At 40.5% G+C, this 23,189-nt stretch overlaps 1 protein-coding gene across 5 annotated transcripts in view; it reads right to left on the bottom strand.

The window, feature by feature from the left end:
- The window catches only part of MAPRE2 (microtubule associated protein RP/EB family member 2), a 102,949-nt gene that overhangs the window by 33,612 nt on the left and 46,148 nt on the right, over positions 1–23,189 (bottom strand). For 4 of the 5 annotated variants that reach the window (XM_069854050.1, XM_069854047.1, XM_069854049.1 and 1 more), the window contains one exon: positions 6,834–6,961. The exons of the other annotated variant lie outside the window; for it this stretch is intronic. In XM_069854050.1, the coding sequence (XP_069710151.1) occupies positions 6,834–6,961 (128 nt within the window). The remainder of the gene's footprint in view (positions 1–6,833; positions 6,962–23,189) is intronic. 5 annotated transcript variants of the gene reach the window in all.

Below are 23,189 nucleotides of genomic sequence, written 5' to 3'. Positions count from 1 at the left end.
AGAGACAACAATCTTCAAATTCCTGTTTGCATTCCCATCAGCACCTATATGACTTAGGATAAAGGTCAACACAATCACAGAATCACAGAATGGCTGAGTTTGGAAAAGACCTGTGGAGATCATCTAAGTCCAACCCCCCACTAAATCAAGTCTACCTACAGTAGGTCTGCACAGGACCACATCCAGATGGGTTTTGAATATCTCCATAGAGGGAGATTCTACAACCTCTCTAGGCAGCCTGCTCCAGTGCTCCATCACCCTCACAGTAAAGAAGGTTTTTCCTCATTTTGGGGTGGAGCTTCCTGTGCTCCAGTTTGTGCCCATTGACTCCCGTCCCATTGCTGGGCACTGTTAAGATCCTGGCCCCATCCTCTTGACACCCATCCCCTACATATTTATAAGCATTGATAAGATCCCCTCTCAGTCCTCCCTTCTCCAGGCTAAACAGACTCAGGTGTCTCAGCCTTTCCTCATAAGAGAGACATTCTAGTACCCTAATCATCTTTGTGGTCCTCTGCTGGACACTCTCCAGTAGTTCCTTGACCTACTGGAATTCTGTTTCTCCAACTGACACACAGACACAATTCAAAAGGTTTCCACCCATTTCCTGATGAATATTCAGGTCCATCTCAATTTACTGCCTGCTTAGTTGTAGAGAATCAAGCGTTCATGGGGCTGCGCATCAATGAAGTCATCCTGGTCGGCACTTCACCCTTCCCAGCAACAGCCTCGGGAAGGCACTTAGAAAATAAAATTGATGCAGACTAGAGTGCAGCCCTGCAGACCCGTGCGTGAGCACAGCTGCCTCAGTGAGGGCAGAGTGAGCGCCTGCCTACAGATGGGAACTTCTGAAAGCAACACTGCCACCACAGATAACAGCCTACAGAACTATGACCTCACCAATGGTTATAGAGATATACCCGTCTAACTGACATCTGCTTCAGAGAGCCCTGTTCCACACAGGTGGGGCATTTGTGTGACAATCTAGAATATTCACTGATCATTTTAAATAATGCACATGGAAGGGAGGTTTCCCCTGTGTTAACTTGTATTCTCTTTCTTAAATATGTAAATCATTAAGCCGCTTATAAATTATACAAAGCAGAATTTCTAATACTTAATTTTTAGCAATAATTTATTTTGGAATTCATTAATTTTTGAACGAGAAGATCAGAACAATTCCAGAAAATACAGTTCCCATCTAACTTAAAATAGCCCCCTAACTCATCGTGCCTTAAAAAAAAAGTAACATACAGAAAGCTAACAAGCTCTTTCAAAGGGGGGAGATCAAGCAACTGATTGCAAATGAGTACTATTGGTAAATAAATAATAGTTCTTTAAAAAAGCAGAACTCTTGTTAAAAGTTTTATTCCTCCCGAATTCTTAATGAATGACATTTTAAAAAATATTATTGGCTGAAAGTCTCATGATACTGATTTGCAAGCTTCCTCAAAGTTTTGGAAACAATCTTAAAATCCAATCATTAACATCCATCATATCCCTCTAATCCTAAGCATCATATGGAAGACATTAGAGAGTCATTGACACTAAGCATCTTCTGTGATGCATGACTTCAGGACAACATGCCAGTTCCTTGTAACATGGCTTGGTTTCAGAGTGCAAATGGGATCAAGCCACATTTTAATCATGTTTCCAAGTTGCTCTAAAGACCCAGACTGTGTAAGGCTGCAAACTGGTAAAAACCAAAACCACTGATGTTGAAACACGCTTCAGCTTTACAGGCACTAGCACACTGGGTCATACAGGAATCACGCTTGCACCAAATCCTCCAACAGGGTCTTATTGTGCAGATTTTAGTAACTCATGTTTAGGAAGTTATGGGTTAAGACAGGCACTAAGCAAAATACACCTTCCGAGACACGGAAAAACAAATCTTATGCAACTAAGCCACAGAATACACCTTGTTTGCATGTACATATACACAATTGACATGCACAAGAAAAAGCCCTTCTTACCATCTGTCTGGCTAGTACCCTTCTCCAGCCACCTCAGCCCTGCTCAGAAGGCTCTATGCTGCATGCAAGAGAGAACAGCCCATTCTCACAAAGCGCTGCTCAGGATGAAGTGTGCTTGGCATCTCACTCCCTGCTGCTACCAAGTGGCCTGAGGCTGGGTAGTGCTGGGGGCACAACTGCTGCCTTGCAATCAGTGGTGACCAGCCCCACAACACAGTCACTGGAAGCAGAACACTTCAGACACTTTCCAGCCAGGAACGGACCCTCCTTGCACAGCACTGACGGCAAGAGATAACAGGCGGCAGAGGTTGTGCTAGGGCTCTTCCCCAAATGCTGAGAGGCAACAGAAAGTCAAATGAAGAATGATATCAGCCCTACCGTCACACTGTCTGCTTTCCCTTCAGGGTGGGTGATGCAGTACCAACAAAATCTGTGTATAGAGGGACTACATATTTTCACAGGAGGAACACCAACTGACATACTGTACCAGTTATAGTAGTCGCCACAAGAAAAATTCTCTGTGCCAATACACGCAGGGCATCTGCAGAAAAAGCATCACAGTCTAAAACTTAAAAATGTCAAACCACATGCTCTCTTTATAGTATGGTCATTTATTAAAAGCAAGGGAAAAAAAAATCCCATCCTGTATTTAATCCTCAATCCTTGCATACAAATCCTGAAAAACCAAAGGTCTGTATGCACTGGAGGCCAGACAACTTCCGAGTTCATTATTCCATTGAGAATTTACAGGTGCAGGAAGAGGAAAAGACTCTGCACCTCCTTAACTTCAAAGGATCACACAAGTTTAGCTAAGCCAGAAATTATACCTCACTTCAAGCTACATTTTCCTTTCTATATATTTTTACCATTTCTAGCTTCCTTGCTCGTAATTTATATAGCTTGTACATTGTGTTGTTTCTTTTTAATTCATATACAAGTCCTCTATAGTCTCCTGCCTTACTCTTACTGTGACTACACTCATGTAGCAGCCACTCATGAAAAGCCCTGTAACACTTTCACTTGGTATAACCTAAAGATGAAAATCAGCCTTAGTAAAGAAACTTCAGTCATAACCTGCTCAGTCTGAATTATTTTTAAGAGGCCACTGTGTATTCATTACAAAAACAGCATGACTCCTAAGAAATAACTTCTGTCATAATTCATTTGAATTCATCCTGTTTCCCAAGCCTATGAGTATTGCACACAGGATCCTACTACACTAAACCCACTTGGTTGTCTTCTATTATTTTTCATTGATGCAGTAAATTAAATACTCTCAAGTCTAATGCCTATCTAAAGACAATGCACCCTGACGTCAATTAAAGCCACAGATTATAAATTTCATATTCAGGTTAACCTTTCAGGAAGTCAGACCTGAAGACCAAAACCTGGCAAAATGACACTCACCTACACTAAAGAGAATTGCATTGCTTTGAGATTCTGAAAGAGATTTTCTCTCAAGTTGTCAAAACTAAATTACCAGAGGAGCCACAGACTAAATTTAAACTCTTGAAGGCTGCAGGCATCCATCCGTAACCTGGCCTGTTCAGCACATCACTATTACAGCAGGCATTCAAAAAGCTCAGGGGACACTGCACTTTGCTCGGCCTACTTAGCAGAGACAAAAACACATGTAAGACTCCCAAAGAATACAAATACTTTATGACTAAGCCAGCCTCTTCCTTTGCTGCTCCTCATCCTAGCAACTGTTCTTTTATCTGGCAATTGAGAAACAGGCTGGTATTGCTACAGCACGTGTATTTTCAAAGCTACTTCTCCACAGCAATGAAAAAAAAGGGTCGATAGTTTTTTCTGTCTTTATTATGCGCTGCCATGTTAAGCTCTACGTACGCTCTAAATAAAGTCTTTACTAAAAGCAGAATGTCACATTATTCCTTCTTGCTTAAGCTCAGAACGTCCAAAATTATTGCTAGGCTGACTGCAGAATGTGGGCACCCATGAGGTCTCACAGTCAGCTGCTGAACACAAGCATATGCCACATCTAGGTGGCCTATGTCTCCTAAAAGTAAAGCCTTTGAGTTATTCATTCAGACTTAAAATCCTTCCTCCCCTCCCCTGCTTTTTCTGGCCTTCTCATTGCTCCTTACTAAGGAAAAATGAACAAGAACTGAAGAGTCACAACAGCACAACACTTCTTGATGCTTTTTTCTAAAAAAAGAAGTTTTACAGTAGGTTATAAAAATTCAGTTACAGTGGCTCTGCAGCTCCCTGTTAATGCTGTGAAATACTTAATAGTTGTAAAGAGTTTCCCACATAGTCCTTCTCTTTCAAGTCCTGAAGAAATGCTCATATTTTATGGAAACTAACATTAAGCTGCATGAAAGCTGCCTGTACTTCAAGGAACATCAGCGAAAGGAATGCCAGAATGAATACGCTAGATGAGCCGTGCTGCTTGCTGGTGGTTTGCTTGTTAGTTGGCGTGTCATTTGTGTTACTGTTCCCCTAGTATGCACCCTGTAAACTACACTAAATAAACTACAGGTACATTAAATAAACTACTATGAGTTTACATGGTAAACTATATTAAATACAGAAAGGTTTCCAAATCATCTTGTCCATTTATCTTTAATCCCTACACATGCATATGTTGCACATGAGAAACAAGAGCTGGCAGTCTCAAATGGAAAGGACCTAGTCCATAAAACTACTGTGCTCCAATGTCAGTAATAATTTAGCAGAGTTTAGATTCATCAGTTCAGAGAGTAAAGTCCTCCAGACCACAGGAAGGATTGTGCTACAACGCTTCTTCAGACAAGGAACTATTAAAGCCCCATCTGGGATTGTAATGAACGTTAACATCAAAGTGAGAATGTGTAAGCATCAGGCTTGACTATCAAACCGAATGGGGAAATTCAAGTTTACAGCTTTGACTTCTTAAGATATGAATGTAAAAACATCAGGTTAACAGCAGCAATTAATACAATCCGGGAAGTTCTAAAGGAAGAAAAGATATCATTTCGTACAGGAGCTCTAAATGAGGCAACCTTTTTTCAGTTTTCCCTTGTGGTGTGTCCCAAAATTCTCACTGCAGGTCACACAAAAAGTTTCATAAGCTGTGTATTGAAATGGGACAGTGGGTTTGTGAACATTTTTCATGCTTTTCTCCTGTTTGTCCCACTCAACTGATGTCTGTCAATCTGATCGTCTCAAATATTTTAAAATCATTCTGTTCTCCATAATCAAAATTTTCTTAGATCACCTCTCCTCTAACTTTGGGAAAGGGATGTCTTTTTTTTTTTTTTTTTTTTGGTAGGCCCACACACATTTAACTAGATAGAGAATTCACTTCAAAAGCTTCCTTTCAACTGTTTATAAGCATATAAATAACCATGCAGGAACAAGTCAATAGCTTGTCTAGTATGCTTCCTGTTTCAAACAATGGCAAACATTGGGTATTTTGGGATGATAACGTCCATTTTCTTCTAACTTCTTATAAGTGTGCGTATATCTGTATCTGTCTCTATATATAGCTACACCCATATTTACACACACATGCACACACATCCCCACACAAATATTTCCTTTATGTATAATACACCAAAAGAAAATACTGGACTTGTAAGTATAACAGCTAAACATAACAATTACATTTCAAGCTTAATAATTGTTAAAGAGATTATTTCCCATGTTCTATTTCTTTATTTACTTTATATGAGTTACTTACATGCACTTCAACCTGGACTTTTTCAATCTCAGTTTTACAGTCATTGTGCAAGCCTGCAAGTATGCAAGCCTGATTCTGCAGCTGAGATTAGTTTTCTAAACTTTGAAGAGCATGCTATGAAGCTATCATCCTCAAAGGATTTTCTGTACCTTTCAGGGAACATCTCCAAAACAGACCGTCTACCCAGAATAGTAGATAAATTCAAGTATATGAATATAGGACCCTGCTTATGCATTTCAGCTGGACCAGTAAACAGCTGAAATGTGGTTTCAGTTTTATGTACTAGTACTTAGAGCATTGTCTTCATACATAAGATATTCCCAGAATGTCAGTTGTCTGGAAGTAGTGATTGAAGTTAGACCTCCTCCAACACAAACATCTTCAAAATTAAAAATCACAGCAGGAATTCATAAAGAATCACTCCCGAGGGGCATCTGTATTGTCAGTGAAACATCAGCCTTTATTTGTGTCATTTCTAGTCATCAACTAGTCAGAAAACCCATTGTTTAACGCGTATCTTGTAGTTGCCACTCTGATTAACCAAACTGTCCAAACTATTCAAACCATTACCCCTTTTTTCAGGGCTCATTACCAAATTTACCCACAACAAGAGTTCAGTTACATTTAAAAAGAAACAGTCATATTTTTTTGACAAACCTCTAAAGCCCTCATAGCAGCTAAAGGCTCATTTCCTCAAATCCACATTTTTATTCAGTTAGATATCTGTTCTTTTCCTGCAAAGAACAGCAAGGACTTGTGGACCCTTACCAGTAAGGAAAATGTGCTGAAGAATTTTGTTCGTCCAGGGTTTCAGATCGCTTTGTTACGTTTCAACTATGTTTGCTTACCATTTAAAAAGATACCACACTGGTATATTTTATATCTTAAAGCTTATCGGTGTACTCTTTTCTTGCTTAGTCATCCCTTTTATTACTTCTATATATCTTCTACTGCATTCCTCCTGTTCCCCTCTGCGTTTGTTATGCTTTCTCAAAGCACCTTATCTGTCAGTGATTAACATGAATGCAAAAATGCTTCCTTTGCACATACATTAGTCTCTTTTCTCAGAATAACTGTTTTATGTCAGAAGTTAAGTTATCTATTTTCAACAAATCAAGACTCTTAAAGTGGTTTTAAAATAAACATTTGTAAAGCATACTGCACTTGCTTACCTGAACAGAGTTGTTCAACTTTTGTGTAGTTTAAAGCTAATATATCATTAACCCATGCGATGATGTCATGTCTGCTCATAGTTTCTTGGGTTATAGAGGTAGAGTACACGTTGACCGCCATTCCCCAACTAGGAAAGAAAAAGGCAATAAATATTTTTGACATTTTGATAATTGCCTGCTGGATACAATGAATTTACAGTTCTTGTTCAAACAACAACCAAAAAAAAGGGAAAGCTGCATCACTGCACAATTTTCTCTTATTTATTGAGAAAGGAGGCTTAATTTTTATTCTTTGATGATACATAACCGCCTCAACGTCCTCCTGGAACCTATGAGTGCATTTCTCTGGCTATTATTGTGAACTTAAAGAATATGCAAGCTTGCAGTATTCAGCTTAATGCCAACAGGTAGGAAAAAAAGAATCAGACACAGGCTAAAGATACACAGATGGGATCAGAGACCTGGGATATCATCACACAGTGCTGCACAAGTATAGTGATCTGACATCTATTTGTCATTTTTTTGCTACTGGAGGACAATCAGACTGCCCAAACCTGTATTTAATTTTCAGATCACTTCTAGAAGATATAGGTGTTCCACTTAGCGAAATATTGATTTCTCACTGGAACAGGTGCCTTTCGAATCATTAATTCAGTTCCTTACAGTACAGGGTGAATACCTGATAATATTTTTTATCAGCTTACCAACTTCTATCTTGACAGTAACTGAGACTTGCACTACCAACCATCTGGTTGGAAAGCTGCTGCAGAGCCCAATTCCTCTAGATCATTAGGAACATCTTCTCTCAGCTTAAACTCATTTGTTCTACCAATATTATCCCCCAGCTCTAATGTTTTTTTCTTCTCCAGAGCTGATTTCATAATGTGTTAGGAACAGCACTCAGTCTGTCCCAATGCCCAGGTAGTCTAGATCAAACAAATCAGTCCTTCAAGTCTCTTATCAAGTCAGACCTTCACTTACTGGTCATGCCTTGAACACAGCCAAACAGTTTGACTGTGTTCAGATAATGTTTCAACAAAACCTTGGCAAATGGCACTCTGCTGAGAATTTTCACAGTCACATAATGTAATGATTTTTCATCTTAAATATGTCTTTCTAAATGGTTAAGATTCTTTTCTGAAAGTAAATCTAATTCATAGTAGCCAGTCCCCAAATGTATAGACTGGAAACATATATGGATTTTATTCCCTGTTACTCTATACTAGCCACATCTTTCTGTTGTAGGACATTGCTACGAGAAAAAGATGAGCACATTCAAGTTTATTTCATCAACAGTTTCTAAGAGCTTCACCAAGATCATTCATGAAAAGAGTAAATAATGTTTCAAAGACTACAGGGCTTCAGGCAGCCCACTAGTAACAGTCTTGAGTACAAGGAGTCTCAGAAATCAAACAGTCAAATTTGTATTGTTATTCTTGGAAAGGAAGGGTTTTGTGGGAACGGACACCTTGTAGCTCACACTTAACTGACTAGCTTTGGTGCCAGCCCTGCCACCTCAGCCTTCAATCTCAATCTTCACCCCCAGTGAAAGAGAGCAGTATTTCCTCTGTGGGATCTGAAGTCTGCATGGACTATTTCCACTGAGCATTTGCAAATATGTAACTGTTTGAAGCTTGACAGACAATTCAGTAGACAATACAAAGACTGCAGGCCAACTTGATTTTAAGGTATGCTAGATCAACCTAGATAAAAAGTGTAAAAACTCACCAGCAAGAAACTTGGCACAGTAACATGCAGCAGGAAATGCATTTAAAATAGAAAGTGACAAGGTCCATAATATTGGTCAATTTGTACAAAACAAATTTCAAACAAAGAAAATTATTCAAATTGTTCAAATCTACTGACATTACCTTCCAAAACATGAAAAGAAACCCCAAATCTGCCTGATTAAAAGGAAAAAAAAGAAAAGTAAAAAAGAAGGAAAGACAGGCTAGTAAGGGAAAGCAGGCTTAAAAAAATTGTGCTCTGATTGCCAGGCTACTACTGCCAGTAACTCCTTCAGAAAGTGGCTGCTCAGCCCTCTACCTACTTCTGTAGGGGCACCTCCAAAGTACGGAAGAAATCAGCCTGTCCTCGGCCTGTTCAGTTCTTCCTGCAGGCCCAGAAAGCACAGCTAATTGCATGAACATAGCACTGCATTCACTGCAACAGTTAGCAAAGGTCGCTTTCTTGGCACACACTAAGTGCTTAGATTGAACTGAGCGCTAAGAACAAAGTTTTCGAAAAAGGGAGTGCCCTTGTATTCTTAAAACCACACCGTAAAGGCTAACCATGAATGCTTAGCTTCAACATCAGAATGGAAGGGGCTGAGCAGGCAAGCAGCTCCTTTGTTACTAATGGCATCTGAAGTATAAAACATCATTGTTAGCATGGTTTTTACTTTACTATTTTTGCCTTTTTATATAGATAAGAAACTAACAGAAAGATATCACCACTGTCACTATTGAATTAACGTGTTCAGTATGGTGTGTAAGATGAGTTCAAGTAAACAGCTTAATAGCCACTTAAATATTCACTTAAGATTCAGAATAGTGAGCTTAATATTTAACCAAGAGATCAACATGGGACAGTCTCCTTCTAAGCAAGCTAAAGATATTTAGAGGCTAACATTTGAAATAAAGCTACTCTAATTTGAAGTTGCCACTACTTCATCCAAACTTTAATTGTCCTCTAGAGGCCGGAAAGAACCCAGAACAACCATCAGGTACCTGTAGTGAAAGCAGCAAGTCTACTCTGGTAAAAAGATAAAAAAAATTCACACACACAGGAAGGAAGCAGAAATTCCCTCATCATCCTCTTCCAAAAGCAATTACAAAGACAAACAACTATCCTTCTGCAGGCAACAGGAGAACAAGCAACCTCCTTTGCTGCAGTGCATGGGATGGGGAACTCTTCAGGAAGCAGTGAGTACACAAATAACCTTCAGGTTTACAATGATACCCTGAAGGATATCTGTAATACAACTCACGCTGTGTTTGCAGACAAATTATGGTCTATGGCTCAAAACAGGAGTTCAGGCTGTTTCTAAGAGACAAAACCTTCACATTCGTATACACAGATAAGCATGGGGGTGTATCAATACAGTTTTTAACAAATGCATACAAAATTAATTAGATTTTCTGTTAAACAGAAATCAAAACCACACCATTGTCATTTATTCTCAGTGACTTGTTAACATGTGTCTGAATCTTCCATGGCCTCTTCTCTGGAAGGAGTTCATCATCTCTCAAAACGAGTTTACCATATCTTTGCTTCTTCTGCCCCCACCCTCTGAACGGTTATGTTCTAAATAAACTCAGCTGGGAAAGGTTTCCTCTACAGTAAGCACATTCTAATTTGGTGCTCAGATACACACATATCCTGTTTGCCACACAGACAGATCGTGGAGGGGGGCGGGGTACAAGAAAAAAGTATGGCCAGGCATAGGTAGCAGAGCCGCCATACTCAGCAACAGACAAGAATCCTTGCATTCGACATCCACAACTGGACCTGGGTTTTCTCCAGGACTCAGTTCCTTATGTGCTGGACTGCTTTGGAAAATATAATCCAGATTTAAAACATGTACCAATGAACATCTGTACGGCAACTTAAGAGAACAGCTGGACAGGTGGGGACTCACAAGCTGTACTCTGAATGGCCAAGTAGCTAACAATTTACTTTATGTCCTAATACACTACTACTTCCCAATAAGATTATTTACATTTTCAAATCTTCTTAGGCTTTCCCTTGTTTAGGCTGAAGGCTCTCAAGCGTAAGGCCATGATGAGGCTTATACAAGCCTGAAAATCGGCATCCACCTCACAGATCTTTAAGCTTCCATCTCCCATAAAGAAGCCTGACAATTCTACAGCAAATAAAAGCAGAGCGAAGACAGCATAACACGTCCCCTGCTTCAGAGCACACAGGTGGAGATTAAAAACTTCTAGCTGTTACAGCACTGCCTAACCACAAAGGCCTCTACCTTGTTTTATAATTCTTATAAGAAACTGAAATTCAAATCCACAGTAAATACAAACAAGCCATGGAAGAGTCTTGCCCAATTAGTTCAGGCCATTTCAGAAAAACATTTCACACATGCAAGTCTAAGCACCACAGTCCTGAGTTCAGGGGATTACTTAGGTGCTGAAAAGCATGTATATACTTAAGCAATCACCCCAATCAGAAGTACAGTGGCTCAGCATGTCCAATGGTAAACATTACACCCAAAGGAATATTGATTCGTTAAGGCATTAACATGCAGCTCTGAACATTCAGCTATTGGGCATTTTCCACTGCTCTTGCTACTGTTAACTGCAGCTGTTACAAGGTGTTATCCAGCTGTATTTAAGGACGGTTTTGCAAGAGGAATGTTTATTTTTCTGCAGAGAAACTAACAGTTGACAGCAGAAGCTGCATTACACCAAAACAGTAAAATAATGGCAAGACTGGAAGGATTACAGCAATGGATCTACCTGCACTGCAAAAGCTCCTCACACACACCATTGCCCCTGAACCTGCAAGGCCTTCCTGTTTTGTACAATTACGCACAGTCTAATGTTAAATTTTTAAACACAGTAGAAAGCCTGTGCAACAACAGAAAGAGGAGCCTTCTGGAAGCTGGCATCTGATAGCACCAGGATAGACACTCCTAGTAAAACGAAATATCTTCCAACAAAAATTACTGAAGCAGAAGATACAGCACAAAGGCTAAGACATAGCTGAGGGAGACTGCTTGCAGCTCCTGTTGGAAAGGGTTTTCAGATGAAATCTGCTGCAAACCAAAAATCCCTGAATGAAGAAACTTGCCAGCCTCAGCAGCCACATCCTTGTGGAAGGCAAATTCGCCCCTTTGTGTTATTCTGAAGTGGCGAGTGACTTGCTGCTGGACTCCGCCTGCTTTGTTAGCATTCACTGCATACAGCGTTAGCCATAGATACTGGAGGCCAGTTATGCTCAAGGCTGTCTTTACCAAAGCGAGGCCTGAGGATGGAAGAACAACACAAAAAGCTCCAGCACAGTTCTGACAGCACAGCTTACTCTCCTTTTTGACTTACGCTGTACTCCCACAGCAAATCCAATGGCCACAGCCAGAGCCCTCTCTCCAGCTGGAGAGAAACTTGCCACAAACGAAATATAAAGTCTCCACCTGGTCAGAAACTCAGTTCAAGATTAATCACAATGAGGTGTTGCCATGGAAAAAAAAGGAGAAAAGAACCCTCTGGTTGTAATACTGGGAGAAATACAGACCTTTTAAAATGCTCAATGTCAAATCTCTCGTGCACGGTTCTGATCTTACTAAATGGCCCCAAAATGTTAAAAATCTTTTATTATCCATGTATGTCGTTCACTGCTGAATGCCATGTTAGCTTCACAACATGGATCCTACTTGAAGACCTAAAATGATTTGTGAAGCATACACAGACTGAAGCAATCCATGCTTGATTGCTTTAATGTTGCAGGATTACCATTCAACACAGCAAACAGCATGTTTTCTTTTGTTCTCATTACAATTCCCTGTTTCAATACAAGTGAGGTTATAGTACTAAAGATTTACTTTGATTGGATTGGGGTATGTTTTAAGTTTTGTTCTTTTAAATTAGAGGCTGCCTGCCAACATTGGAATTTTCTGACCTGCATAAATGCTTATGATGGACCTTAAGGACTAGTAAAGACCCAAATTCCAAATCTGAGTAACTCTTATAAAGACTGGTGGTAATTCTGGTTTCTTTTCATACATACAGCTTTAGAAAAACAAACAAAAAAACCCCAACAAACAAAAAAAACAACAGACCCCCCTCCCCCCCAAAAACCCCCAAATCTCCACACCCAAAAAACTCAAAAACCCAACCAGGACATATTTTCTATCACATTATCTATGAGGCAGAAAATACTGGTTCTTATCTAGACATTCAGTTGCCCCAAATCTGAAAAAACACAATCAAAAGTATTCAAACAATATTCACAATTTGAGCCAAAACCTCTGAGATAGCCCTATAACAAGCAATGTATTACACTGTCTACTGCATAATTTTTACAAAATAGCTTTAAGGTTAATCACTAACCAGTTAAGAAATAGGGGTAGATCACTGAAATCAGGAGAAGAGTTACAAATTCCAACAAAATGATTAAGTGCTTGGACTGTTTTAGGACATCTGAGAAGGACATTTACTGATTCACTTCAATTTGATTTTTATGATCTGCCAGTGATGTTTGCATAGCATAAGTAAAATTTATTTCTCCTTCTCATTCCTTCATTCCAATGTAAAAAGTAACAATGATGGCAATGTAAAAAGTAACATCGTGTCTCCACAGCAATCCTAACATAATTTCTTTTCTTCAGGGTTCACCTTTGCTTCCTAAAGTACAATATGAACACTTAACTACATGATATCTCAACTGTAGCTGAAAGTATTTGCATATTCCAAAAGGCTCCTTATCTATTTCTATGAGTAGATTAATTTCAGTTTAAAACAAATACATTCTTAATAAAGGATAGAGGTTCAAGAGAGGCAGACATCAACAGTTTACACAAAAGGGAAGCAATTCAGACTTTTTAGTGACTACCATTTCCACAAGAGCATACTCACTCGAAGGGATTAGGGTTGAACCACAGCAGTGCACAGCACCCTCAAACTGCAACTTAGTCAAACAAAGCAATAGCAGTGCTTGGTGCTGAACAGGCCCTCATTAACATGGGGAAAGGATGCACAAATTTCAGTATAAAATTAATGTTACTATAAATTAAGAAGACTTTTTATTAATAGAGAACCACAAAAACACCTGAAGTGGGCTGTATGAGACACACACAAGTTGGGCAAGGCTGCAATGTTAAAAAAAAAAATAAAAAAAAATCTGCTTTTACTTACAATTATTACCCACCCCCCTCAAGCCTTTCAACTCCAAGATCCCTAAGGTTGAATTGCTGGTCTGATGCCCTGAAGAAAGACATTCGACCTGTGAAATTCTCCTAATAGACACTGGCAACTAGTTGACCTTTCACAACAGACAAGGAGATGAGGGTTGGGGGGAAAGGCGATTCAGAGAACAATAATTCTCAGGCTTGCACAATATAGTTAACCCAAGTCAATTAGAAACACCTGCATTTTGGAAAACAGAAGAGACTCTATGAACATTTTGTAACTAGAAAACCTTGAAAAAGCTGATGAATAAACCAACATCTAATCTTCTGTGAGAAGTTCTCAGTTCACCAAGACAAACATGGCAGCTTTAATTCACTTTTTATTAATTTTTTTCTCTTACAAAAAATACAAGATTACTAAGCACACATGCAGACATTGCTATAGGATTCCTAAGGGGTTAAACACATGCTATGAAGCAAAGTAACAGCAGTGCTGAGTACACTTATGGTGGAAAAAGGATGCCTTGAGAGGCAACATGTTTTAGCAAGCCTCAGTTCCTGGCCTGGGTTCTGCAAACAACAGGGAAACCTCCTATCTTTTTGCTCCCACCAGATGACAGATGAGTAGTTGTATTTTCAGAGAGTAGATTCCCAAATGTTTTAGCAAATGCAGAATTACTGGAAAATGAAGAGAGCAGTCAAGAAGGGCTTGTCCCCAAAGCCACTGCCCCCTGAGTGCAGTGCACCAACTCCCAAGCAAAACCCTGTGGATATGCCCAGGCACCTGAGCAGTCACCTGCATCTATACCAGGGAAACATCTACCCCAGTTAGGAAGGGATAAAAATAATCAGAACCCCCAATTAAGAAAAAACAATGCTGCCAGGCACCCAAGGCATTATGTCAGAGGCACAAGCCACCTGCACAGCAGCCTCACTGCAGCCCAACAGCAGCTCTGGCAGAGCAGGCAGCATGCTGCTCCCAACTCCTGCCATTTCCACCTTTTCAGTTCAGAGAACGCTGTGGGAAGGCTTGGGATTTTCAGCAGGGACGAGATCCAGCTAGCTGGAGTCAGATAAAGTGACCAAATTAATTTAGTTTTGACCTACCCGGGTTTTTGTCACTCGCCTCCTCCCCCTAACACGTATACGTTCAGAGGCAAAAGACTAAAGTAACTCATCGATTTACTCCAAGCATAACGTAATGGCAAATGAGATTTTGTAATACTATACAGCCCTCCTGACAAGGTCCTGAGCAGCCTCCAAGTGCCTCACACCCCAGCTCAGAGCCAGGCCAGCAAGGCAGTGACTCAGCAAGAGAAAGGCACTGAGCATCCCTGGATTTCAGAAGAGGATAAGTCTGGGAAGGGAAAATGGAAGGATTAAATAAGGGAAAATGCCTTTCTTCTATCACGTAGCTGCTGTTTCCTAACAGGAGACTGCAATACACTTAATAAAGCCTGGTTGTCCAAGGCACACAAAGTTAACTGGGAGAGCACTCTCATGGGAAAGGTCTTGCACTAGCCACAATACTCCTACAATACACCTTTTCTACTCACACATGATGTAATACGATGCAGAGAGCAAGGACTTTGTCATGCATCGACTTTTCTCTCTTTAACATTAAAAACAAATGTAGATACACATCGATTTACACACTGCAACATTTATTCTAACTTTAATATACACATTATAGAATCACAGAACATCCTGAGTTGGACTCAATCCTGGTTGGTCCCTTCCAACTCCCTGTTACTGCACAGGGTAAGGCCCTTTGAAAGCGGCCTTCTAAGTAGGCATTTTTACGGCGTGTTGTGTGAAACTTGGGAAAAGACAAGAAACAGCACAGCAACCGCCCATGCAACCATCCCAGGACTCATGGGCAAAGGTGCCAGAGCATAGCCTGCACCACAAAGCCACCGAGCTGCAAGGCAATGCAGCCAGCCTCGCTCCACCCCCAAACAAGTAAACGTGGCAGGACAGTGACACTGAGAAGGGGTACAAGACTACATTTATTTTAAGCCACCTTTTCCCTGCAGTTGTGAACAAGCATGTGACAACAGATGATGCAACAGGCAATCATGTTAGCTGCTTTCACTGGTGCATCATTCTCTAAAACATGGCTGTGTATTTTTGTAATGTAAAATATTAAGCTCTAGTATTGTTGTCCAGGGTTCCCGCTGCTACCACGGTTCTTTGAACCCCATTTGGGATTCAGAGGACAAGTGCCAGGCTTCCTGCTGAGTATGCAGGGCACTCAGCATGCAGGTTTCTAGCACCAAGCTCCAGCTGACATCTGCTACCTGAACCACCTGTAAATCCCCTGCCAGCACTGCCTCTGCAGACCACTGGGCCAACACACTACACAGCATTTTACTAGGCTCTGTGTTCAACCTCCCTCCCACTTCTCCCTCCACTGCTGGTGAAAGCTAGACTAAATATAATAATAATAGTAATCATTATCATCATCTTGGAGTTTTGACATCTCTGATCGTGTTGAAATAGGCCTCGTCTTTGGCTTGCACAAGCTCCCTACAAATCATTATTGATATCATACAGATTTCAAATGTTAACACTACCAGCCATGACACTTAATTCTGGGTTTGGATACCAAAGTAACTTGACCTATTCCCTCATTCTCATGAGTTAATGCTATAACAGACAAGGAGTCACCCCGAAATTATTCTGATGCTCAAGGTATTACCAGTAAATGACTTGCACTTAAGAATTAATCCTACAGAGGACTATCTAGAACAGGGCTGAACTTCTAAGTGCAACTTCTTAACTGCTATATTAATTTTGGAACAACTAAAACTAGAATTCACTAATCCTTCATGAAGTAAATTGCCCTTCATAAACATGCTACCTCAACCACCTGTGATTTATGTAACGTATTACTCCTGCTGTGTGCCAGTAACCACAAAGTTATTTTACCATTGTTGCACTACCAATGCAATTGCTGAGACGACCAGTATCAAGTAAAGCTTCCTTAAAGCTGATTTTTTTTTTTCAACCATGTTGGTCTTTGAAGGTCTGTGAAGTCTGAGTTGTCTTTCAGATTTCACTTTTAAGATCTCCTGCTTATCTAAAAGGGGAAATCCCTGAAGCTTTGTTTTGCCAAATAATATTCTTTAGATAGCACTCACTCCTTTGATGTAACTGTGATTTAAGGACAGAACTACTAGCAGTTACAACAGTTTTACTTATGAGTCCCGGTGAAGCCTTGTACCTTAAACAAAAAGAAGCAGAGACGTCCTGTTTAATAGGATTTGGCCTCCTTTTGCTGAATATCTTGAGGTCAATTCCTGAAGTGTATTGCTTCCAGCTGGCAAACAGAGGCATTACCAAGTTCAACTACCACAATAAACAAGGGGGGTAAAAAGTTTATTGCTTGAATTATCTTCAACTACATGTAAGTACATTTTAGAAAGTAATAACCTGTGCTGCAATGTGAATATTTAGTTTCTTTAGCTCCCTCAATGCTGCTTTAGGTCATGCAACAAGACAGTTCTGCACCACTCCCTGTAAAAGCGCATCAGGCTAAGTGCACAACTGATGGTTTAAGAGCTGTGCTTGTAGTTAAACCTTTCCTGCAGATTAAATTTATCAATAATGTTGTTATTTTCTGCATGCAAAAAATGCACAGTTCATTAAAAGCAGAGGGAGTAATTTATCAGCTTTTAACTTCAAGACGTTATCTTTAATTGCAATGTACATAATTAATTTTAAGACATTGCAAAACTATCGCTCTGTTGTACTGTGTTTCTATGAACATTTGCTCATCCTTGGGTACTAAATTGCAGCAGCTGCTCCCCAAGATTTAGAGGAACCAATATGAAGTAATAAATACAATGCAGCAACAGAAGAAATAGAGCTTTTGCAAGAATTAAGCTAGAAAACAGTTGAAAATAATGCAGTCAAACTGAGACTGCATACACACATTTTTCTTTTCCATTTCAAACCTTTGATGATAGGATGATATCACCTTGGTGACAGTATTATATTTGTTGCCATATTCATTTTTTAAGTGCCTGATTTCTTGGCTTTATGTGCTGTGTTTTGAACTCAAGAGCAGTTTATGCTTATTATAGTTACAGAGGATCATAAAGCGACTCAGGTAGACAGGGAACTGCAGAAGCATTTGCTCCTACCTCCATTTACAGCACAGCCAGCAACAGAAGGCTGCCGGTGGTCCCATCCAGCTGAGTTCCAAGTCCCTCCAAGGACAGATATTCCACAGCCTCTCTGGGTAACCTCTACCAGTGTTTGATCAGCCCCACTGTGAAAAATTTTCTCCCATTATCTAAAGCCATCTCTACTGTTGCAGCTGCTGACTGCCATTGCCTCTCATCCTCTCTTCATGCACCTCAGAGAAGAACCTGGCACTATCTTCTCTACACCCCCGCCCATGAGACAGCTAAAAACTGCAGTGAGATCCTCCCTTCTCCTGAACTCTCTTTTCTCCAGGCTCACCAAACCCAGCACACATGCTCCAGCCCCCAACCATCCTGGTGGCCCTCTGTCCCACTCAATTCAGTACGTCACTGTCTTTCTCAAACAGGGAAGGCCAAATTCAGGCACAGGATGCAAGATGTGGTCTCAGAAGCACAAGAAGGGAATAACCACTTCCCCAGAGCTGCTGGCTACATGCCTGCTAATACAGACCAGCATTGGCTTGACCTTCTTCCCTGTAAGAAGGCACTGCTGACTCACGTTCATCTTGTTCTCCAGCACCACCAGGTCCATACTGTGTAGCACTTCAGGAACAACTGGAGGGGGTGTACTTAAGGTAGCAGTGGAAAAATCCACCTCACTATACTAAAAATAGCTGCTTAAGAGACAAGGCAGTTCTATAGCATTCCCATCACTGTGAAACTCATTTCCCACTTGGGAAACATATATTAAAAATGTACATTGGAGAGCCAAACTTCTGCAGGCAGAAATATATATTAAAGAGGAAAAAAAAAAACCTCCTTATGCTTGCTTGAGTGACAACTGACACAACATGAACCTGTTGACTGAAAACAGTGTTCTCAGATGCTGCGTCAGAATCTGCATCTTGCATAACTTTGAAACACTTATATGGACAAGGAGTGATATGGACCCTAAACAATAATCTAATAAAGTATACTTAATGCCATTCTGCAGAACAGGGTTTTTCAACAGAACAGTTATTTACATGTGAATGCTGTCCTTTTAGGAAAGTTTATCGCTTCTATTCCACCAATTATAATATCACTGCCTCCATGTTCTCAGCACTCCTACACACCATAGTCCTTCTGTACACGAAAGCTCCTGCGGGACTTTCATATCACTGGGTTATGCACTCCACTTCCATACAAACAATTACTCACAGATTTTATAGTTGTTTTAATAAGCTATGATTTGTATAACATTGAATGCATAAGTAAAGCGAATGCATATTCTACATCACATATTACAGTGCTTCCTATTCATGATATTACTGGACCAAGTCCACAGAGATTAACCTTAAGAAGCAAAGCATAACAACCATGTAAAATTTGCCTAAAATGAATTCCCCCCAAATTGTTTAATATATATTGTCAGCAAGCCATTCTGAGCATCAACACTGCATTCCACACTGACAGTCAAGAATTTGCATTCATGTGCATCTCTGAACAATTACAGCTGCTTGGGTAGGAAATCTGTGCAATACTAAGGAACCCTGCTGTAGGGGGGATATGCACTTGAATTACTCCTAAAAGATGGGACTGAAGTCCACAGATCTTGCTAACTAGCTCTCAGGGTTCCAAATTTCCAAGAAACATAATACTAAAAATTAAACCTCTGAAACAATGCCTGCAACCATATGGCGAAACAGGAACATCCAGCATTGCTTTATACTACGCCATTAGAGCAAAATAAGCTATTCCTTTACTCTGTCAATTGCCACACTGGAGAAAGGCCCAGTTTTTATGCAGGAGTCCCAAAAAAACTCCAAACCAAGAATATTTCAGTGCACATAGCTTGTTTAAATATTGTGCAAGACCACTCCGAGTTTCTGTTTAAATTCACATGTGCTCACACCAATGTTTCCATCCACGCTCCTCCACACATGCAGGATCCAGATCCACGAGCTTCTTCATCAATCGCCCCACCCATATTTCAAAACCCTTTCCTCTCCCAGTCGACAGGCATAAACCATGCAAGGCAGCTGTATGCAAGGCCAGATCAAGACCACAACCTGCACAGTACACTCCTCTCCAAGCAGAATGACTTGGCACAGTTGTAGGACTTCCTATAGTAGTTACATCCTTAAGTCTCTGTTCACTGATTAATGTTTGCATTTCCTGTTTGGATAGCATAGCAAAAAAACAGATTAACACAAAAGCACCCTTCACTATGCATGGGACTCTATGGCAAACAAGAAAAAATTTCCAAGCAGTTAAGCAAAGCCATGTAATGAATGTGCTTACAGAATACAGAACCTTCTCCATCAGATATTTAATAACTTGGTATACCACATGGAAACTCGATAAACTTCTGTCAAAATATTACAGGCAAGATTGTAATTTTGAATTAAATATGCAATGCAGTAGCACAAACGTAAGAGAATTGCATTAAAAATAAAAACCCCACCACTTCCAAAAGCCCAACATTTAAACGCATGTTTGGCAAACTTTTATAGTTGATACTCCCCTCCTCCTCCCACCTAATTATAATGAAACAATATGAAGAAGATGCTTTATCGATGAGTCAGGCAGCAGGGATCTAAGCAAGACCCAAACAGCTACTCAGTGCTCAGCTGACACAATCCCCAGAAGAAACACTGATGTTTTCCGTTTACGTTCCTTAGCACTGATACTGGAAGCAAACAATTAGTGCTGCTAGCTGGAGGTCAGGATTCCATGAGCGAGGAAGACATGAGTTTCCAAACACTGTCCTGGTGCAGCACGAGCCTTGTTGCCACCATCACCACTACACTTACTCCGCACTTCAGCCTTCGTGCCATCCCACTCAGTGGTTTGCATGATTGAGAACAGATGCTTCAGAGACCACTCGTTTTCAATTATCAAACAAAAGCTGAAAGCTCCATCTCCAAAATGAAAAGCTGGCGCACGATTTATCTCCTTCCTTACCAAGGTTTTGCTATAATTAGCTTTGGACATGAGGAAGGAGAAAAAGGCTGTCAAATTAAACTAGCCTCCCTCCACAAGCCTCAAAGCCCAAACCTCTGAAGATATTTTTAAAAAGTCACCCGTTCAAGTGCCAAGGCTTGAAATGTAAACCTACTACTTATTTTTTCTTTTTGCCTCTCAAAACAAGTTTCATATCTCAAAAGGTTAGACCAGGTATGTCACCTGAGAGAACACTGTTGTGGTCCAGCCTGCCTGTCATGAGGTAGCTGCATCTCCCTCAAACTAGCCATTCATGCAGCAAAGGAAAAACTCTGAGAAATCATTTTAATCAGGCTCTCTTAGTCCACAGCCCCACCTCCAAATCACCTTTCTTTCACAACACAGTATATTTTTCAGCGCCTGTTTTTCAGGAAGGCTAGACTGAAGAACCTAGGCAGAAGCCAAAAATGTCTGTTTCCAAAAGTGACAGCATCGGGTTCACTTCTCACATACCCTAAACACACTTTTTTTTTGTTAGTATGCCAGAAACAGTGCTGTTGCTATGCAGCTCTATGAAGTACCTTAAAAAAACCACATCACACAACAAAAACCAGAATGCAGCCTCCCACCTACAGGATGTTTCTGAAACCCACAAAGCCTGTGTACAAATTAGGTATGCTCAGACCTTTTTGTTGAGAGCACTTGGGTGCAAGTTAAGAAGATGGTGCTGTCTGAAAGTCACTTTAATTTCCCTACATAAACTGGGTTGTCTATGGCAAGTTGTTTTCTTTCCTTCCTCCTCCATAAAGCTACCTCTTTGTTAGCCCCTGATTTTAACAAATACCTTCAACTCCCAAAACACTGTGAAGATGATCTCAAGATCTAAATCCAGCTTAAGAAGCAGCCCAATAGTGCAGGCACAGACTATCTAGGCTTCAAACAGCCAATGCAGTATCGAGCATAGTCATCATCACAACTCGATGAGACATTTACATACGGTCAGGTGTGATTCCCAGTTACTTTTTGAGAGCCAGGCCTGCCCAACAGCAGATACTCACCAAAACTGCTCTCCCTAGGCAGAGTACTCCCTAATCAGAAAACAAGATTAAAGGAGAACGGCAGCAGCAGCAGGAAGCCAGCTTTATGAAAGTGAAAGAAGAGAGAAAATAGAGGGTACCTAAGCTCACAGGAACCAAGAAAACACTTCTGCACCATACCTCTTACGCTGGCTGGTAGCTACTGGATGTAAGTCATCAGCATAGTCTCCTCTCGGATAGCTACTAACTATCCCATTGCAATGCAGATGCTTGACAAACAAGGGGATCATCACAAATATCACTTTTAGAAAAGCTCAAGCCAGATTTATGGGATCTTTTTTATAAACAAATATTTATTATTGCCCTTCTCCTGCTTCAAGTGAAACCTAGGGCAAACTTCTCATTACCTGCAAAATTACAGTCAGGACAAGAGCAACCGTCTCTGGAAACAACGTTTCAGTTACTGAAATATTTAGTAGCATTTGCTTTGACTAGCATTTACAGTTTCAGATGATGCCTGTCTGCACTATAAAGTGAAAAGACAACTCACTACTGTTTACTCTGTATTTTCTTCCCAGTTCTCAGCAAGGAATGTTTGGGCCTTTACCTATTAATTTTAACAACAAAAATGATCATTTTTACTTCAGCGGAATTGCCAGCTTTCTATATTCAATGGAACCTAATTTCAGAGCAAGAAATGCCTTGTTCCCAAGTAAAGCGAAGCAGTAAGTTTCCCTTTGTACGCTGAGTAAAGCTGCACACGTGTGGATGGCACAGTCGCCAGAGACAGGGGCAAGGATGCGTCCTGTCGAGAGAAGGATGCTCTCCGCCATGTGGGGCCAGCCTGCGTCCGGCAATTCATCGGGAGTTAGGAAGGCAAACACCAAAACAGATTTTGCTGTTAACGTAAATCTCTACTTCCAGCGTGGAAGTTATCAGCTCTCACTGCAGTAAACTCAGACAGCCAGATACACCCGGTAACACCCCCCAGCTTATTTCAACAGCGGGTGAGGAAATCACCACTTCCGTCCAGCTTTCATTATTACACACTGCACCATTGCACACTGAGCAGCTTAACGATTTTTTAAAGTAAGGCAACAGTTAGGAAAACCAAGAATTTAAATCAGATACCATAAGAAAGGTATATGGTCATAGACAAGAAAGGGTTTTCTTTGTTTCTTTTTTGTTTTGTTTTAGTTCATTTTTAGCTTAGAGATTTGAAGAAAAATAATCAGGAAATTAGCCCACTTCCCCACTCCCCTTCATGCCAGTTCTGGATATAAAACTAAATATAGGCAGCATAAGAAAAAAGTGGCTAGAAAGCTGCCTGGAGGAGAAGGACCTGGGGGTGTTGGTTGACAGTGATTGAACATGAGCCAGCAGT

This window comes from Phaenicophaeus curvirostris, chromosome 3, assembly GCF_032191515.1.
Source record: "Phaenicophaeus curvirostris isolate KB17595 chromosome 3, BPBGC_Pcur_1.0, whole genome shotgun sequence".
Taxonomy (NCBI): Eukaryota; Metazoa; Chordata; class Aves; order Cuculiformes; family Cuculidae; genus Phaenicophaeus; species Phaenicophaeus curvirostris.
Note: the sequence above shows the minus strand (reverse complement) of the source record. Positions and strands in the feature narration are given on the sequence as shown.